Raw genomic sequence first — 17,607 nt, forward strand, 5'->3', positions numbered from 1 at the left:
GCCCCCATCATTTGAGGACCCTATCCACCCACAGAGCTCCCCGAGCCCTCCTCAAGCCCCAGCCCTGAGCCCCCCAGCCACTCTCGCCCTGGCCTGTCCCCTGCAGCGCATGGCAAAGTCCAGCGAGAAGCCCCGTCTACGGCAGATCCCCTCCTCTGAGGACATGGAGGCAGAGGTGGGACACCCGGAAGGAGGGGGCGAGCGCAGCGACCAGGCCAGGGGGCGGCTGGAGTCGGCCCGGCCGGGGGCCAGCGTGAAGGAGCCTGAGAGGACCCAGAAGCCAATGCAGCCTCAGGAGGAGCTGGTTTTGCAGCAGGTGCCTTGGGGCTGGCGGGTATCAAGGGTGCTGGGAACAGAGCCGGGGTGCCTGGTGCTGCAGCCCAAGGGGGTAGGGACTGTGTAGTCTCCAAACCAGCAGAAATGAGGCTATGGTGTCCCCTGCCTTCTAGGGGCCTGGTTTTATGACCTGGTGCTCAGCAAAGGTTGTGCTGTGAGCAGCTCCTGTATGCGAGGCACCATGGCACTAGGAACTCATTCCCCTCTCCAAGGCAGAGCACTTCCCACCACGCTGCGGGTTGCCCCAAGGGTCTGTGCTGGTCTTTTAGGGCCACGGGTGATCAGAAAACTGCTGCAGTGGAGGATCTACAGGGCCCTGGGACCTTGCAGGGATGGGTGCTAAGGGCTGTTAATGGTGGGACGAGCCACCAGTGGGTAGCAGACACCATGCGACATGGCCAAGACCAGAGCGAGCCATCCCTTGGCCTCCTGTTCCCGGGGGTAGCAGTGCCCAGAGGGTGCTCTGCATGCTTGCCTGTTTGGGGACACGGGTCGCACCCCATGTCATGCTCACTTCCACCCTCTCCAGCAGCCCTACATGTGGGAGCCCTACCAGCGCATGCAGCAGCAGCTCCTCAAGCGCCAGCTCCCAGCCGACACTCTGGTGGCACCGAGCATCCATGGAGGGCACCGGCCCCTGTCCAGGGCTCAGTCTTCTCCTGCAACGGCCACCATCTCCCTGCCCACCCAGGAGACGCCCACCAAGGCACTGGCTCTGCCAGTGCAGGAGCCGCCAGCCAAGCCGCACTTCACGACAGGTAATGCCCCCTGGTTGCTGGCATCCAGGTCTCCAGGGGGGTCTGGAGGCAATGAGGTCAGCACAGGGAACCCAGGAGTCCAGATCTCATTCCCTTAAGCCCCACCAACCCCGTTGCACACTAGGAAGCAGCCAGGCCCTGCTCATCTCTGCCCCATGGACCCAGCCCAAGCTGCACCCTTGGCTGCAGGGAGCCAGGTTGGCCTCTCCAGAGGTAGCCAGTTCCTCATCACCTCTCCAGAGGCAGTCCTCGGGGGCTCTCCCTTGGGCATATCCCAGCCACCAGCTGTCCTGTGTGAAGCCACCAACCCCAGGGTTGGTGACTCTTTTCTTGTCTGCCAGGGTTAGGGGGTCGGATGAGATGGCCCACTGAGGTCCCTTCCGACTCTATGAATCTAAGTCAAACTGTGCCCTGCACCATGCCCTGAGTGCTGGGCTGAGACCTGGGGCACTGTGGTGGGCAGAGGGAGCCCACGGGACCCTGCCATCTCACTCCACTGTCTGCCACAGGGCTCGTGTATGACTCGGTGATGCTCAAGCACCAGTGCTCCTGCGGGGACAACAGCAACCACCCGGAGCATGCGGGGCGAATCCAGAGCATCTGGTCCCGCCTGCAGGAGAGGGGACTGCGCAGCCAGTGCGAGGTGTGTTGGGGGTGTGGGGGTCAGAGCTGGGCATCTTGGTGGGGCTGGGCTCCTTGTGAGTCCCCAGGGGGAGCAGATCTCACCCCAAGCAGAGGATGAAGCGCTAGTCATGATGCACTGGGCTGCTCTGCTGGGTGCCCTCTCCTGGGAGCTCCAGCCCTGCTTTCCCCTGTGCCCCAAACATACAAGGCAGCAGAGATTGTGGGCCTTGAGCCGGGGCCGGACCCCTCCATGATGCTCATTTCGGAGCAGGCAGTTCTGCTCCCTTCCCCAGGCCCGCAGGCACCAAGGCCTGAATCACACCTGTGCCATCTTAGCCTTGGTGGGTGAGGCCTGTCCTCCCGCAAAAGGGGCACCCGTTCAGCCTCGAGCCGGCAGGACCTTGTGGAGTCTCCAAGGCTGGGGAGGATGTGGGTGGCCGAGACAGTCCCTGGAGGTGCCCAGCAGCGCCCGCAGCTCTGTAGCTGCCAAGTCATGTGCCCACCTTGTTGGCAGTGCCTGCGGGGCCGCAAGGCGACGCTTGAGGAGCTGCAGTCGGTGCACAACGAGCGCCACGTCTTCCTCTACGGCACCAACCCCCTCAACCGCCTGAAACTGGACAACGGCAAGCTGGCAGGTAGGACCTGGGCTGCCACCCTCCTGCTCCCTGTCTAGCACCAGCGTGAGGGGCTGGGACCCATCTCCCTGAGTCTCTGCCCCAGGGGCTGGGCAGTGTCTACCTGTTCTCTCTGCTTCTCCCCACCAAACCCAGCCCATGATGTGCCCCAGGCAGTGCTGAAGCCCGGGGCTGGATCAGACCATGCCCTGTTCGTGCGTAGCCAGGAGGGAGCCAGGCTTCTTGAGGGCTGGAAGCCAGCTTGGTCGTGGCCAGAGGAGCTGGAGGCAGCAGCTCTGAGCACGGAGAGCTAGCCTCAGCTGCCAGAGCATGGCGGGGCTGGTTCTCCTTGTGACGGCGTTTGATGGGCCTGGCTCAAGCGGAGAGAGAATTGATGTAGCTGTCTAGCTCCCCACCATTAGGTTTCAGAGTCACCGCACCCAGCAGCAACTAGGGCAGCCTTGGCCTCTTGCGTGTGTTTCTGTTTTAGCAAGGCCATGGGGTTAGCTCAGCTCCTAGCCTCCCCCCATCTCTGTTGTTTCTCTCCCCCCCACCCCCTCCATCATCCCCTGCTGCTCCCATGCCCTGACTCCTTCCCCTTGGGACCACAAGAGCATGTGCCCTCGGGGGGGACAGCGCTGCTCATACCCTGCCCCTCAGGCCCACCCTATCCATGCGCCCTTCTCACCCCCTGTACCTCCTGCCCTGGGGTCTGACGCCCACTCTCCCCTGCAGGGATCCTGTCTCAGAGGATGTTCGTCATGCTGCCCTGTGGCGGGGTAGGGGTAAGTGCTTGTTCGGCAGTGGGGAGCCTTGTGGGCTGGGCAGGGTGGAGAGGAAGCCCCTTCTTCCCAGAAGAGGAGGGGCAGGAGGGGGTTGGAGCCATGGGGAGCTCCCTGAGTCCTTAGCCTGCTGGTGAGTGGTCACTGAGCAAGCCAGCGCCCGGTCCCAGTCAGGCACCCAGCACCCGGGCCACCGCGGCAGGGGTGGGAGAGTTCAGGGTCACCCTTGGAGGTCTGGGGAGACTGTCCTCTGCTCACAGCACCTCAGGCAGGGCTGCCCACCCCTCCAGAGTGCCCTAAATGCTGGGGCCACCCTCAGCATCTCCCACTCCACCTGGAGCATGGCCTGTCCCCACTGCCCACTCCACAGACCCCGGGGACATGCACAGCCCTTGGAAGTACAGCCTGGGCTGCAGGTAGCGACCATAGACCACTGTGCCAACTGGGTGGGCGCGGAGTTGGTGGGGGAAAAACAGGGTGCCCCTTGCCCGCACCCATGCCTGGCACTTCTCCTCTCGCAGCTGGCTGCACTGGTTTCTCTCCGTTCACTGCATTCTCCTCTCCCTGCTCCTCTGTCTCTCTCCCCCCTTTCTCTCTCTTTCTCTCTCTTGCTCTCTCTTTCAGGAAGGGGCTCACTTCTCCACGCCTTCCTACTGCCTGCTCTGGCTCTTCTCCTCCCCTTGCCCTCGCTGCCGGGCGCCAACTCTCCTCCATCCCATTCGCCTCCGGTCTTTCCCACCCCCCTTCCCTCACCCCTGGAGGGCAGAGCCAGGGAGCGAAGCTGCCCCTGTCCATGGGCAGGGGGGTGCTTTGAGCCACACACATGGACTTGATCAGAAGAGACGTGGAGGTTTCTGGCCTTGCTCAGCCCGTGACGTGAAGCTGATCAAACCAAGATGTTGGGTTAAACAGTAACATAAAAGCAAGAAGGTAAAATGCGTTTTCTTGGGTGCTTTTTCCAGCCCCAGGTACAGGGAGGGCTGTGTTCAAAGAGCCCCTGCTCAAACCCCCCCAGGGTCCAGATGTGCTGTGCAGTGGTGGAAGGGCTAGCAGCTTGGGTAGCAGCACAGGGCTGACTGGGAGCAGAGGGACCTGCCCAGCTCTCATGGGATGTGGCTTGGTCCCTTCCACGTGCCCTTGACTTGGCTGGTTGCTCCCAGCCGCCTAGCCTCTCCTCTGTACATTAGGCCTCTGCAGAGAGAGGGTCTCCTTGTCACCCCAAAATCTTGGATTGGGGAACCAGCAGGTTGTCAGGAGAGAGAGCACTCTAAAGAGTTTCCACTCTGCTAGCGTAGGCTTATTTAGCAGCTAACATACGCTCTCACACAAATGAAAGCTGGATAGAAACCAGGTCTAGAGTTGTTCCACATGTTCAAGCACTCACACTGTAGCGGGTTGACTCTTTGTGGCTGGAGAGCCATTTTGATTGTGAGATGACAACTTTGCCCCTGTGGCCCATCTAAATTTATTGGGCGATTCACCGATGAATTGTGTGATAATAACTTTGCATGTGTGGCTGGCATACATTTATTGCACCATGCACTGGTGAATTGTGCGATAGATGTAATGTGTAACAGGGGCCTAAGAAAGGCACTTGTTACTTTGCAAACAAGTCTTACTCCTTGTCCTATAGATCAGACGGTTCAGGGTCTTGCGGGCCAAATAATCCAATGACCCGTTCTTCCCGGACTTTTATGCCTTTTGTCACTTGCTTATATTCATTAGAGATGCAGTCCCATGTACCGGGACAGGCTGGGGGCCGACTGGCTGGACAGCAGCTCTGCAGAACAGGACCTGGGGGTTATAGGGGACAAGGAGCTGAATATGAGCCAACAGTGTGCCCTTGTTGCCAAGAAGGCTAACGACATCCTGGGCTGCACTGGTAGGAGCGGTGCCAGCAGACAGAGAGAAGTGATTCTTCCCCTCTGTTGGAGCACTAGAGAGGCCACTTCTGGAGTCCTGTGTCCAGTTTTAGGCTCCCCACTCCAGAAAGGACGTGGACACATTGGAGAGGGCAATGAAAATGGTTTGGGGGCTGGGGAACGTGACTTGTGAAGAGAGGCTGAGGGAACTGGGCTGATTTAGTCTGCAGAAAAGACCAAGGCGGGTTTGAATACCAGCCTTCAACTCCTTACAGGGGGGTTGAAAGAGGATGGAGCTGGACTGTTCTCAGTGGGGGCAGATGACAGAACAAGGAGCAATGGGCTCACGTTGCAGCAAGGGAAGTTTAGGGTGGATATTAGGAAAAACTTTGTCATGAGGAGGGCAGTAAAGCACTGGAACAGGTTACCCAGAGAGGTGGTGGACTCGCCATCCTTGGAGGTTTTGAAGACCCAGCTAGAAAGCCTTGGCTGGGAGGATGTAGTTGGGGCTGGTCCTGCTCTGAGCAGGGGGGTGGACTAGATGTGACCTCCTTCCAACCTGACTTTTCTATAATTATTATGATAGCGGCTACTCCTGGTTCTTGCCAGGCTATTTGCATAATTGAGTTTTCCCTACTGGGTATTTTGTTAAAGCCTTGTATACATAAATACGCCCGGGCTAGCAGACTTTTCTTGACCACACTTCCTTCTCTTTCTGCACATCTTCTCCCCCCTGTTCTTGACACCGTTTTATGCTTTGGCCCAGTGTGCAGCTGTTTTCTCACCTACAGCCAGATCAGACCTCAAGGCACCTCCTGGGTTTGCAAACGTGGTTCTCCAGATAACCCCAGAGATTTTCAGTCGAAATCCGGCAGTGTGGTCTTTCTGAGTTCGTCGCAGCAGATAAACTGCTCTATAATTTTTCTCCTAGCACAAAAACAAGCAAAGAGCTGGCACTTTCTGAGGGCTCTCCCCCATCTCTCTGGGGCTGCCTCAATACTATAAAATGTAGAGAGCCACTAAACTGGATAGCCAGCTTGGAGCTGCCATACGCCTCGGGAGAGAGGACACTAGGTTATATCCCGGCCCCAGTGGCTCTCTCACTCTTGCCCTTGCCTCCAGGTGGACAGCGACACGATCTGGAACGAGCTACATTCATCCAATGCTGCCCGCTGGGCCGCGGGCAGTGTCACAGAGCTAGCCTTTAAGGTGGCCACGAGGGAGCTGAAGGTAGGAAGGGGTCTGGAAGTGGATGGGCCTTACCAAGGCTGTTTGGGATGAGGGTCCCAGGTCGTTCCCCAGGCAGCTGAGGGTGGTGCGGGGAGGATCAGGGGCTGTTGGAAACCATGGGATTTAGCAGCTGGCTGCAGTGGTGGCCCTGAAGGAGACCATGGAGTCGTCATCACCACCACTCAGCTGCAGAAGGTGCCTGGCGCTGACTGGGTGTCACCACAGAGGCTGGAGGGAGGTTTTACCCCAAATCCCCAGGGACAGAAGGGCAGCGTGTTCCCTTCAGGGTGCCAGCCTGGGACCCCCTCTGTCCCAGAGGAGCTGGAGATGCCCTGTCACCTCTGAGCACCCAGAACCTGTCTGGGGAGAGCTCTTGCACCGTGGGGGTCTTGTTCCCCTGCTGACATGTTGGGTGAATAGGGTTGCACTGGGGGTGAGGGGTTGTGGAGAGGGGGGGACAGTCTACTTGGGCAGATCAGGTGCACCTCCCTCCCTTCTGTGGCAGGACTGGCTGGCACTGGGGAGGCAGGTGGGGAGGAGCCCAGGACAGAGCAGTCATGCTCACTTTGTGTTTGTCTTGCCCCAGAACGGTTTCGCCGTGGTGAGACCCCCCGGACACCATGCGGACCCCTCCACAGCCATGTAAGGCCTCCAAATTGCTCCCCGCTCCCTTCCCACGTTGCTCCCTGGGTCACTACCCAATGCCTTGCCCTGGGCCAAGAGCTGAGCTGCTGGGCACGATCCTAGGAGTCTTGGCAGCTGGTGGTACAGCCGAGAGGCTCTGTGAGCCCAAGCCACCAGCTCCAGCCCCTTCCTAGGCTGGGACCATCTGTGCAGAGGGAAGGTTTGAGCCCTGTGCAGCAGGGATGGGGAAGGGAGACCCTCACCAAGGGGGAGGGCAGGGGTATCTGCAGACAGGGCCCATGCATGGGCTGACTCTTGCTCTTGTCGCTCTTCAGGGGCTTCTGCTTCTTCAACTCAGTGGCCATCGCGGCCAGGCAGCTTCAGCAGAAGGGGAAACTCAGCAAGATCCTCATCGTGGACTGGGTAATTCCCCCCGCTCCTTCCAGCCCCCTCAGCTTGGCCCTCTCCTGGGACCGGAGCCATGCCCTGTGCAGGTCCTACCATCTCTGCCTCCATGGTTACCAGGATGCACCACTGCATGGCTGCGATCTTCCCCGCAGCAGTGTCCTACTTGGGTCTGCCAGGCTGTAGTGTGGAGAGGCGTGTGCTGTTTGCACACCCTGTCTCAACCCCGATGGCTTTGCAGTATGGGTGTAAAGCAGGGCTGGGGGGAAAAGGGAGCAGGCTGCAGGGATGTAGACCAACACTGCACATCCCAGGCCCTGAACTCCCCAGCTCTTAGGCGGCTGGGCTCTCCCCCAGGCCAGAAGCATGGAGCTCTCCCGAAACACCCCCATCTCTCTTTCCAGGATGTTCACCACGGCAATGGGACCCAGCAGGTGTTCTACCGGGACCCCGACATCCTCTACATCTCCATACACCGCCACGACGACGGCAACTTCTTCCCCGGCAGCGGGGCGGCTGACGAGGTGAGCGTCCCCAACGCCCAGCCTCTGTGCCTGCTGGGTTGGGTGGCATCCCTCAAGGCAGTGCAGGGCTGGAAACAGGTTGGCTGGGGTGATGGCAGAGACCTGGGGCCATGCCATGCTCTGGAGCGAAGAGCCCAGGTGTGGATTGGGATGGGAAACGTCTCACAGGAGATGCCAAAGCAGTTGGAGAAACGCCGCTCCCTGCCTACCATCGAATCCTAGAGCAGTGGGGCTGGGTAGGACCTCCAGAGCTCACCTCTAGTCCAGCCCCTGCCTGAGCCAGGATCATCCCTGTCCAAACCATCCAGACACATCCATCATCTAAACTCTTTCTACAACTGCCGTCAATGCTGACAGCACTGGACATCACACCCGAACCTACCACAGGGAAAGCAGGGGGGCCGCAGCCGCCAACATCCTGCTGATGTCAAAGACTGTCAATACACACTCAAGATATCCCAGGCAGAGGCCGTGTCCCTGCTACAGAGAAAGGCAACTCCCTACTCAGTCCATGCCAATCTGACTATGGGGTAAAATCCTCTTCTGACCCCAAATCTGGCATTGATCTGATGCTGAGTGGAGGGGCAAGACCCTCTAGCCAGGAACCTCTGGGTTTGGCCCCAGAAGGAGCATTGGCATAGCCCTATTGCCATCTTCAGCCTGGGCTGCAGCCCCCAGCCCAGTGGCTCAGGAAGGGGAGGGGGTGGGAAAGAGCCTCCGTGTGGGGGAATCTCAGTGGAGATGGGTGCCACTTCCCTGGGAGATCTGCTCTGGTTTTGTAGGGTCCTGGGGGACCCCCTGGCCTGGGCCATGTCAGGCTGAATGTCAGATCAGGTCCCCTTAGCCTGAAACTCCATGGCTCCCTGAACCAGGCAGAAGGCGGTGTAGGTGCGCACCTTACAGGCTGACCCAAAGATTTGCTGTGATTAATCTATAAAGTGCAAATCTCCCCTGCCTTCTGCCTGAATAGCGTGGCTAAGCCAGGCAAGCCCAATAGTGACCAGAAGTCGGGCAAAGCCTGGCAGAGCTGGGATGGGGTCTGCTGAGGAGGGAGATGAGGAGCAGGAGATGGGACTTGGGAAGTTGCAGCGAGAAGGGAGATCGCAAGGTTGAAAGAAAGTTGGACTCCTCTGGGCTGCCAGCTGTGGGATTCCTTGGCTAGCTTGGGAGCTTCCCCCGTGCTAGAAACCTGGGCCACGGAAGCCACATCTGAGCTGCCAACACTGTTCCTTGCTCTCTTGCAGGTTGGCTCTGGCCTCGGCGAGGGCTTTAATGTCAACGTGGCCTGGACTGGTGGCCTCGACCCCCCCATGGGAGACCCGGAGTACTTGGCAGCTTTCAGGTAGGCCCCTGGGGTGGGGCAGGCACCCCATCCTCAGCCCCACCTCTCTGCCTGGCTGGAGACTGCCCAAGCCACAGGCACTTCTCTCCCTGGGCAGCACTGTGCTTTCCTACCCCAAGGAGCTCTAGCCTCTTCCTTTTCCCTTGCACCCCCTTTTCGGCCTCTGGGAAATGGAGTACTAGGAAAGGTGGACAAGCCAAGGCTTATCATGCAGCAGTAGAGAGGCCACAGGCTTTCCCAGGTCCTGTGCTGGTTTGTTCATGCCTCCCCAAGGCCAAGTAGGACAGGGATCCTGGACCCTGTGGCACATCTGGCTCCACTGGTGTCACTGCCAGCAGCGGCCACCTGTCCAAGTGGGGCAGGTAGCTTGCTTTTCAAACCAACAAACCCACGCGCCTAGACCCAACAGGCCTCACTGACTCCCCCGAAGCTGGGGGCTGCTGGAAAGGGCCTTTCTCCTGGTCCATGTGCAGACTGGGGGGATGCCAGGGTGGGGGTGGACTTGATAAGGGACTTCAGCCAAGCCTATCTGTCTGCTGGCAGCGTCTGTCCACAGTGTCTCACATACCCATCTAAATCTGCAAGTGAGGGGCAGGCTTGGAGCTGTGGTGCTTTGGGATATACATCCAGTGCCCCCCACCCAAAGAGTCTCCCCAGGGTGAGGGGATGCTTTGGACAGCTCTGTGCCCTTGCAGCCCTCGTTACCCCAGAAGTACCTATCATTGGCAAGTAACTCCAGCTATCCCAGCTCCTCCTTCTCTCCCACCCCTTCCCTGTCCATTTATCTTCTCTTCACTTCCATCTGCACTGTCTTTCTGGAAGCAACTCCCATTCTCCCCCCCACCTCCCCGCAAACCTTCAGTCCAGCTCTCACGCCATCTGCATCCCATCAGCTCAAACGACCAGCAGTGAACTAGTGTTGACATGCAAGGCTCAGTCCTTACTGTCCTAATTGTAAGTCAGCCTTGATTATAAGATGACACCATGTTTTCAGGTGGGGTTTTAGGGGAACAAACCCTTTCCCCAGTTCAGGTCGGTATCTATCAGTGAAATCATTGGCCCGCAAGAGAATCCAATACCAAAGAAAGGGCCCAGAAGGTTAAATGCACTAAAAATAGCAGAATAAAAATAATATATATGTAGAAGAGTCCTCTTAGATAGTCTGGGACAAACAAAACGTTTCGTTATCTTTTCAGTATTTTAAATGCCAGTGTCTAGCTGAGTGGGAAGATGTTTCCAGGGTCCTGAGTCTTTCCCAGCTAGCAAACCCACAAGTCACTGTAGAAACACCAAGCACATTCAAAACCCTCTTTCCTTTCATGAAATGCCCACGTTTGTGATTCCGATTCAGCCCTCTAGTTTCTTGCCAGCCACAGGAGCTGTTTCCTGGTCGATGGCTCTGGGGGGGGTGGTGGTGACCTCCCACAGCTGGCTGGTAGCTGCAGTGTCACCTGCTCCATACATTTGCACCCTGTTGTCCTGATTGTAGGTTGATCCCGACTATGATTTTTTTCCCGGTTCTTTTTGAGGGGAAACAAAGTCGCTGTGTCGTTGCAACCAAGTGTTTCTCAGAGTACACGCAAGTCCATGGTGCTCTCACCTGCTGGAGCAGTCGCAGGCGTGGGAAGACCCCGCCACCCTCCCTACTATGGGCTGTGTCAGGGGGGGTGCTGGCTGGTGCTATTGGCTCCCCACCGTGATCTGACATTCTCTAGCTGCCCAGAAAGGACCACTGAGGCAGTGCCAGTGCTGGAAGAGAGCTTCCCGCTGCACATGGACCTCACCTGGTGCACCCTGTCTCCCCCCAACCTTTGCAGGACAGTCGTGATACCAATTGCCCACGAGTTCTCCCCGGACGTGGTGCTGGTGTCTGCGGGGTTCGATGCAGCTGATGGCCACCTGCCACCCCTGGGAGGCTACAAAGTCTCTGCCAAGTGTAAGTTTCCGACAGGTAGAGGGAACACCTAGGCTGGCTTGCAGCAAGCTGCCTAGCACCTATGAACCGGGCGGGCGCTACCCTGAGCTGGGGCAGATCAGGGGAGATGCCTGCTCCCAGTAGGGGACTGGGGTGCAACTCTGGGCTCGCTGTGGGATCAGAGGGCCCGGGAAAACCAGGGGTGGGGGTGTGGGGCTGAGTTTCGGAGCTGTGGATGGGATGCTGACTGCGATTCTAGCCTCAGCCGGGCTCCTGCATCCTTGCACCGAGTCCAGAGCCCTGCTCCGAGGGCTGGGTGGTGTTTGACACCCAAAGCTGGCCCCCGACCTGCTCCTGGTGTCTGGTTAGCCCCCAGGTAGGCCCAGAGCTGTACTGGGGGCTGATGGGCTGCCCTTTGACTTCCCCCCCGCTCCAGGCTTCGGCTACATGACCAAGCAGCTGATGAGTCTGGCAGGAGGAGCCGTTGTCCTCGCCCTGGAAGGTGGCCATGACCTCACAGCCATCTGCGACGCCTCGGAGGCCTGTGTCTCAGCCCTGCTGGGCAACGAGGTGAGGAGGGGGGAGCGATACCGCAGCTACCGCGGCAATGCACCCAGGTTGGACGCATCTGCCTGGGTCCCGTTCGTGGCTGTGACGGCCCTGGTGGTGCTTGCTCCCACAGCCGGATCCCCTCCCCGAGGAGAGCTTGAGGCAGAAGCCCAACCCCAACGCCGTGCGCTCCTTGGAAACAGTGATCCAGGTCCAGAGTAAGTGTCCCCGGCCAGCGAGGTGGGAGCTTAGGGAAGGGGGCGAATTGCCCTCGGTGGCTGCAGCGGGGGCCTCTTGCTCCTTCCTCTGGCTGATCCCAGATCCCAGTGGATGCTGCGACTTGGGGCTGGCTTGCTGTCATGCAACCTGGAGAGCTGGGGGGATGGGCTTCCAGGCATCAGCCATAAGCTGGCTGTGCTCCTGGGCCCTGGATGGGGGTATCCCTGTCTGCTGGGTCTCTGTGCCAGAGGGTATGTCGGTGCCTCCTCTCCTCCCAGAGGAAGCTTAACGTGGCTACCTCCTTTCCTCCTCCCCCCCGGCACTGCTATGGCCAAGGCTGGGCCTTCTGATTGCAGCCCTGAACCCCCCTTTCCCTCCCACTATGATGCCCTCACTCTTTCCCAGTGCCTGTCTGGGGGTGACGAGCCCCAGGCCAACCCTGCCCCCCATGTCCCCCTTGCAGGTAAATACTGGAGCACCGTGCAGCGCTTTGCTTCCAAGGTCGGCTGCTCCTTCCTGGAAGCACAGCACCACGAAGCGGAGGAGGTGGAGACGGTGACAGCCTTGGCCTCACTGTCGGTGGCCGTGATGGCAGAGAAGAGGTAATGACACCCGTCCTGCTGCCCTCGGTGCCTCTCCCTGGGTTTCTGCAAGTGAGATGAGGGCACAGGCAGGCTGGGGGCGACCATACTGGGCACCAGGCAGACGCTGGCTCCTAGAGGAGTTTGGAGGGGGCTGGAGGGAAATCCAAATCCAGTTGCAACACAGCCCCTAAAGCTGGGTGCCAGGGACACCTTGGTCCCGGATGCATCCCTCATGCATCATGTCTGTGCCTACAAACTGTCCCCTCGTACAACACCTCGATGCACCTAAGGAGCACAGTCTAGTTGCACCTCCCATCACATAACCCAGTAGCCAGGACCTGGAGGGCAAGCCAATGGAAGGGGTAGTTCAGTGGGGCATTCATCCAGTAGGCGTCATAGGTCGCAGGGGCTTGTCACCCATGTACCTCTTGCTGGGCATCCTATTCCAGTGCCCATGCAGGGGCCTCCAGGGGTGCATCTGGCCGTGGGGGCCTGGCTGGCTGCCCCGCAAGGCTGAGAACAGTCTCCAGGGTTGGGAGGGCAAGAATGCAGGTGATGAGGCCTATGCCTCCCTACACCATGGTGGGCAGAGGGAGAGCACCAGCCCTGCCGGGGGTGGCAGTGGCTCTTGCCCTGGTAGGGTGAGCAGGGAGCATGAGCTGGATCAGTTCTTAGCTGCTCTGGGAGCCTACTCAGAGCAACCCAGTGGAGTTGGGTGCAGTGGAGAGTTGCCTCTCCCCCGACTGAAAGTGGGGGGTGCCCTGACTGTGCCCCCTGCTGCTCTGTGGGGACCTGATAGAAGCAGAATTAGCAAGTTTTGTGCCCAGCTGCCCTTGCCTCGGCTGCCAGGCTGGTCCAGCCCTCGTTGGACAGAGCTCTGACCGGGGCTTTGCTGCTCTCCCCTGCTCAGAGCACAGGACGAGCCCATGGAGGAGGAGCCCATGAACCAGTGACGAGCGGAGACGTGCTCCGATGCTCCGACGGCAGGAAGCGGGCTGGACCCTCCGAGCCCGCCCCTCGCTCTCGGCGTCCTGTCAGCCGCGTCATCTTCTCCCCGCGTCACCGTCCCGAAAAGGACTGGGCCTTTGGCTGTGGCTTCCGCCTGGAGGAGAGTCTCCTACTGCCCCCCTGGCTGTCCCCTCCCCACTCAGGACCCTTCTCCAAGCCCTCAGGCCTGCTAGGGCTCCAAGGGACAGACGGGCAGGAGACGGTCTCTGCCCCTCCGAGCTGCTACGCCAGCCAGGTGCAGAGCTGCCGTTCTCCAGGGGCCATCCAAGCAGCTGGATCTTGGGGTGGCCAGTGGTGGCCGGGTTGATGTCTGGACTCAATCCACCCTCAGGATTGTACCAGGGTCCTACCAGGACCATCCCCCCCTCCATGAGTGCCCAAGCCTGGGGGGACACAGGTGCCTTCGCACTGGCCTTGCTACAAGGGTTTGTGACCTGCAAGGTGCTGTCCTCTCAGCCCTTGTGGCAGCCGCTGCAACAGTCACCCCCACTCTGAATGGAAAGCCTTTAGGAGCTGGATGACATGCAAATCACATGCAAATGGAAAAGAGCAAGGACTCAAGTGTCTTGATGGCCCAGAACGGGACCCAGCCATCTTAACCACTAACCCAGAGGCTCTACTCTCTGGCATCCGGGGCTCTGATTTGCACTATATACAGATGACACATGTGAACCCGGCGGCCTCGTCTTTGAGCCGGTCGGAAACAAACTCCTCTTCCTATGGACGTTCACCAGGGGACGCGAGCCCTTTGAGCAGCTGGTAGCCTGAGGATCCATACTGGACATAGGCTCCTGCCTCTGATGTGTCCCGCTCCGGCGGGCGGTCGGCCTCCTTCCAAAGAATAGGTGGTCGGGGCGCTTCCCGGGGTCCTTAAGCTCCCAGGCAGCTGGCACAGGGCACGTTAGCAGCTCCGATGTGGGGCATAGCTGCTGGCGCTGGGCACACACAAGAGAGAGATACTTGAGAGCTAAGGCCTGGTGTTGGTGACCCCCCGCCCCACCACTGGGCTCATCAGGCAGCCGAGCCAGCTGGCTTCCTGCTCTCACTGAAGTCGGGTTGGTTTTGTGCAAGGGAGAGCAGGGCCTGCTGTCATCCAGTAGTGGCACCCTGTCCTGTGCCTCCTCCCCCATGACAGACAGGGAGGAGTAATGTGGCCAGTGCCCCCCTCCAAATGCAGCTGGCCAGAGGGGGGTTGCTATGACATAGCTAGTCTGGATCATGCCCTCTTCTCAGGCATGATCCAGACCAGACTTTGCTATCAGCTTCAGCATGGCTGGCTGTCTCCGGTGCCTGCTCAGAGCAGGCCAGGGAGGTGCATCTTCTCCCCACCCATTGCTCTCAAGCCTCCAGCCCACCTGGAGGAGATCCCCGAGCCCTCGGGCCACCAGGTCAGCAGAAGCGAGCTGAAAGCCAGCCAGCAAATCAGGCAGGAGGGAAGGAGGCCTGTGCATTAGGCCTGTGTGAATAGACAGCTATTCGATTCGGCTTTGGATCGGGCTGATTAGGATGCCAACGATCCAATTCGGAGCTCCAGATCGGTTTCCCGCTTCGATTCGGCTTCAGAGCTGCTTTGGCGAACCAGCTATAGGGTATAATGGGGAATCAGTGAAATATCTATAACTTTGTTTTTTGTCTGATTTGGATGAAACTTGCAGGGATGGCAGCCTCTGCTGAGCAGGAAGCCTGCCAAGTTTCAAGGAGATAGGTGCAGGGGCTTCGGGGAAACGGCACCCCAAATTCTTGAAAGCAAAACTCGTGTCACGTGTATGTGTCACTTCCCATTATACTCTATGGCCGAATCGGCTCCGAATCTTTTCCGAAGTGAGTCAGAAAGCCTAAAGCTTCCAGTGATTTGATTCGGATTCATCCATTTGGCATCCGAATCATCTCCAAATCTGAATCAGCCCTACTGTGCATAGCCTGCTCCGGTGGGTCCCATCCCACCTTGCACCTGGCCCGTGGGGTATTCCAGCCCACTATACAGGGAGCTGTCCCCTCTGCCCTCAGGCTCCAACTAGCGGGGGGGGCACGTCCTTCCCCAGCTCCTGCCTGTGTCCCAGGATTATCTAAGCACCTCTAAGAAGTTAGGAGAGGTCCAGCAGCTGGCCTGGTATGGTGCCCCACGATGGTAGCAGCTGACCCATAAGCTCTGATAGGGGAAGGGTGGGAGCCTGGGGGGCTGGCCATGCTGGGGATGGTGGGATCTGGCCCGGCTCCATCTGCAGGGAAAGGGAAGAGTCGTTTTGTAAAAAAAGTAACAAAGAAAAAGGAAAAAAAAGACTGTGAAAGGATAAATATTTCTTTGCCTCGCACTGCGCCGGGTGGGGAAGACGGGGCCGCCTATAGCCAGGCCCTGCGTGGCAGGAACGGCTCACCCGTGACCGCCTGCAGCCGTTGGCTCATGGACAGCTGCACTAGACACGTGCCCAAACCAATGCCTGGAGGTCCCACATGTGCCCTGTGCCCACTGATGTGTCCCCCACAGTCTGGATGCTGTCCTTCCCCCCCCTCCCCATGTCCCCCAGCCTGGGGGCAGTGCAACTCCTCTTCCCACAAGCTTCCCAAATGATATCCCTGGTGTGATGGCCTGAGCTCTTGCAAGTTCCTGTGGCCTGTCCTCCTTGGTTCCAGTGAGTCCTGAATCCTGCCCTTGCCCTGGACTCCCTCCTCCCCAGGTCTCTGCAGTGCTGCAGGTCCTGCTGAGCTGGGGGGCATGGGGTCCTGACCCCACTTTTCCCCCCAGGCCCTACTCTGACCCTTCAAACCCCCCCACGGTGCATGCAGCAGTGTGTCCCTGCACAGCACTGGCTTTCCCTCCCTTACACTTCTCCAGGGGTCCATATGCTCCTGTGGGGTGCCCCCCACTCCCCCCAAATCCCAGCCTGCTCTTCTGGTCTGCTATTGCTGCCTGGCACCTCTGTCCAGGTGCACCCTCTGCAGCCCCAATACACGATCGCGGCTCCCTGCCGGGTCTCGGTGGCCGAATGCACCCCTTGCACCCACTCCCATGAGCACCCAGCTCTGCTAGGCCAGTGGCAGGGGGTTGCATGGGCACAGGAGGTCCTTTTTTGGTGCCCGCTCTGCTCTTGCCTTTGGAGCTGACAGGCTCGGGATGAGACGCACCGAGAGCTTGGAGCCCCACGTGGGAGAGGTTCCCAGAGCCACATAGACCACGTGCCCCTACCCTGTGGCCATGCTCTCCCTTGCCCATTGTCCTGCAATCCCCCCGCCAAGCCCCACTGACCCTGTAGGTTCGCTGCCCCTTCCCAGAGCCAGATAGTCCAGTAAATCCGTTCCTCATCAGGTCCTGAAGCCCCAGTAGGCATAACCCACCCAACCATGGGTCACCCTCCACAGGCCTGCTACTGTCATGGGTATATCCTCCACAGGTGTACCCCTACCCCCACCCAAGACCCGAGTAACCCTGCCCATATCTCATGCCCTCCCAGAGCTTGAGGTCCCCCTGGGCCTGTTCCTTCCCAGGGCTCAATGCCTGGAGAGGCATGTCCCACTGCTCCCAAGGCCTGATGCCCCCATGGGTGCAATCCCTGCCATCCCAGCGGGGACAAGAGGCCTCAGCTAAACTCTTTGGTGCTGGCCTAGCATTCTGGGGGCTGGGAGAGGCTCCTTTCCTGATCTAGCTGTGTCCTGGGAAGCCACGAGGCCTTGGGGACAGGTTGCTGTCACCCCTGGACCCAATGTCCCATAATGCCAACACTGGCTACTGAGCCTCCCGTTGTTAAATCCTGGCATGGCTGAAAGGTCCAGCTGCTGGCCGAGGTCCAGGGGCAGCTGGCCCCCAAACACCCAGCAGTCACATACCCCTTAAGCCAAGCCTTGCTGGTCTCCCCTATGCCCAGCCTCATGCACCCCTGGCACCTGGTTTCCCACCAGCTCGGCCATGTGGAGCACCCCAGCACCCTCTGCTCCATCAGCCCACAGCTCTCCCTGCCCCTCAACCTCCCCCCCCCCAACATCAGGGCACATCCAGAAGACAGGCTGCATCTGGGTGTCCCCGGTGCAGAGCTGGGAGTGTCTTCTACATCTCAGCAAGCTCATGTACCCATCAACCAGGGACTGGCGCCTGTGATTTTTCCACCCTTGCTTTTTAACCACTAGATACAGCTAGACCCAGAGGTCTCGGCTAATGGCCTGGAAGTGCCAGGTCCTGGATGGATTTCTGCTGCTAATTATGTGCCCTTTGTTGCCAAGAAGGCTAAGGGCATCCTGG

The 17,607-nt window shown here is 59.2% G+C and overlaps 1 protein-coding gene across 8 annotated transcripts in view; it reads left to right on the forward strand.

Annotated features, from left to right (window-relative positions):
• The window catches only part of HDAC7 (histone deacetylase 7), a 114,416-nt gene extending 98,745 nt beyond the window's left edge, over window positions 1-15,671 (forward strand). For 5 of the 8 annotated variants that reach the window (XM_059719243.1, XM_059719244.1, XM_059719245.1 and 2 more), the window contains exons 11-25: window positions 35-316; window positions 866-1,094; window positions 1,604-1,737; window positions 2,233-2,353; window positions 3,068-3,117; window positions 6,099-6,206; window positions 6,793-6,848; window positions 7,166-7,253; window positions 7,640-7,759; window positions 9,004-9,101; window positions 10,919-11,037; window positions 11,453-11,586; window positions 11,699-11,783; window positions 12,248-12,386; window positions 13,279-15,671. In XM_059719243.1, the coding sequence (XP_059575226.1) occupies window positions 35-316; window positions 866-1,094; window positions 1,604-1,737; window positions 2,233-2,353; window positions 3,068-3,117; window positions 6,099-6,206; window positions 6,793-6,848; window positions 7,166-7,253; window positions 7,640-7,759; window positions 9,004-9,101; window positions 10,919-11,037; window positions 11,453-11,586; window positions 11,699-11,783; window positions 12,248-12,386; window positions 13,279-13,321 (1,806 nt within the window). In that variant the 3' untranslated portion in view covers window positions 13,322-15,671. The remainder of the gene's footprint in view (window positions 1-34; window positions 317-865; window positions 1,095-1,603; window positions 1,738-2,232; window positions 2,354-3,067; window positions 3,118-6,098; window positions 6,207-6,792; window positions 6,849-7,165; window positions 7,254-7,639; window positions 7,760-9,003; window positions 9,102-10,918; window positions 11,038-11,452; window positions 11,587-11,698; window positions 11,784-12,247; window positions 12,387-13,278) is intronic. The other 3 variants (XM_059719241.1, XM_019478676.2, XM_059719242.1) reach the window with 3 other exon arrangements.
• Window positions 15,672-17,607: the final 1,936 nt, after the last annotated feature.

Source organism: Alligator mississippiensis, chromosome 15 (assembly GCF_030867095.1).
Source record: "Alligator mississippiensis isolate rAllMis1 chromosome 15, rAllMis1, whole genome shotgun sequence".
NCBI classification, from domain to species: Eukaryota; Metazoa; Chordata; order Crocodylia; family Alligatoridae; genus Alligator; species Alligator mississippiensis.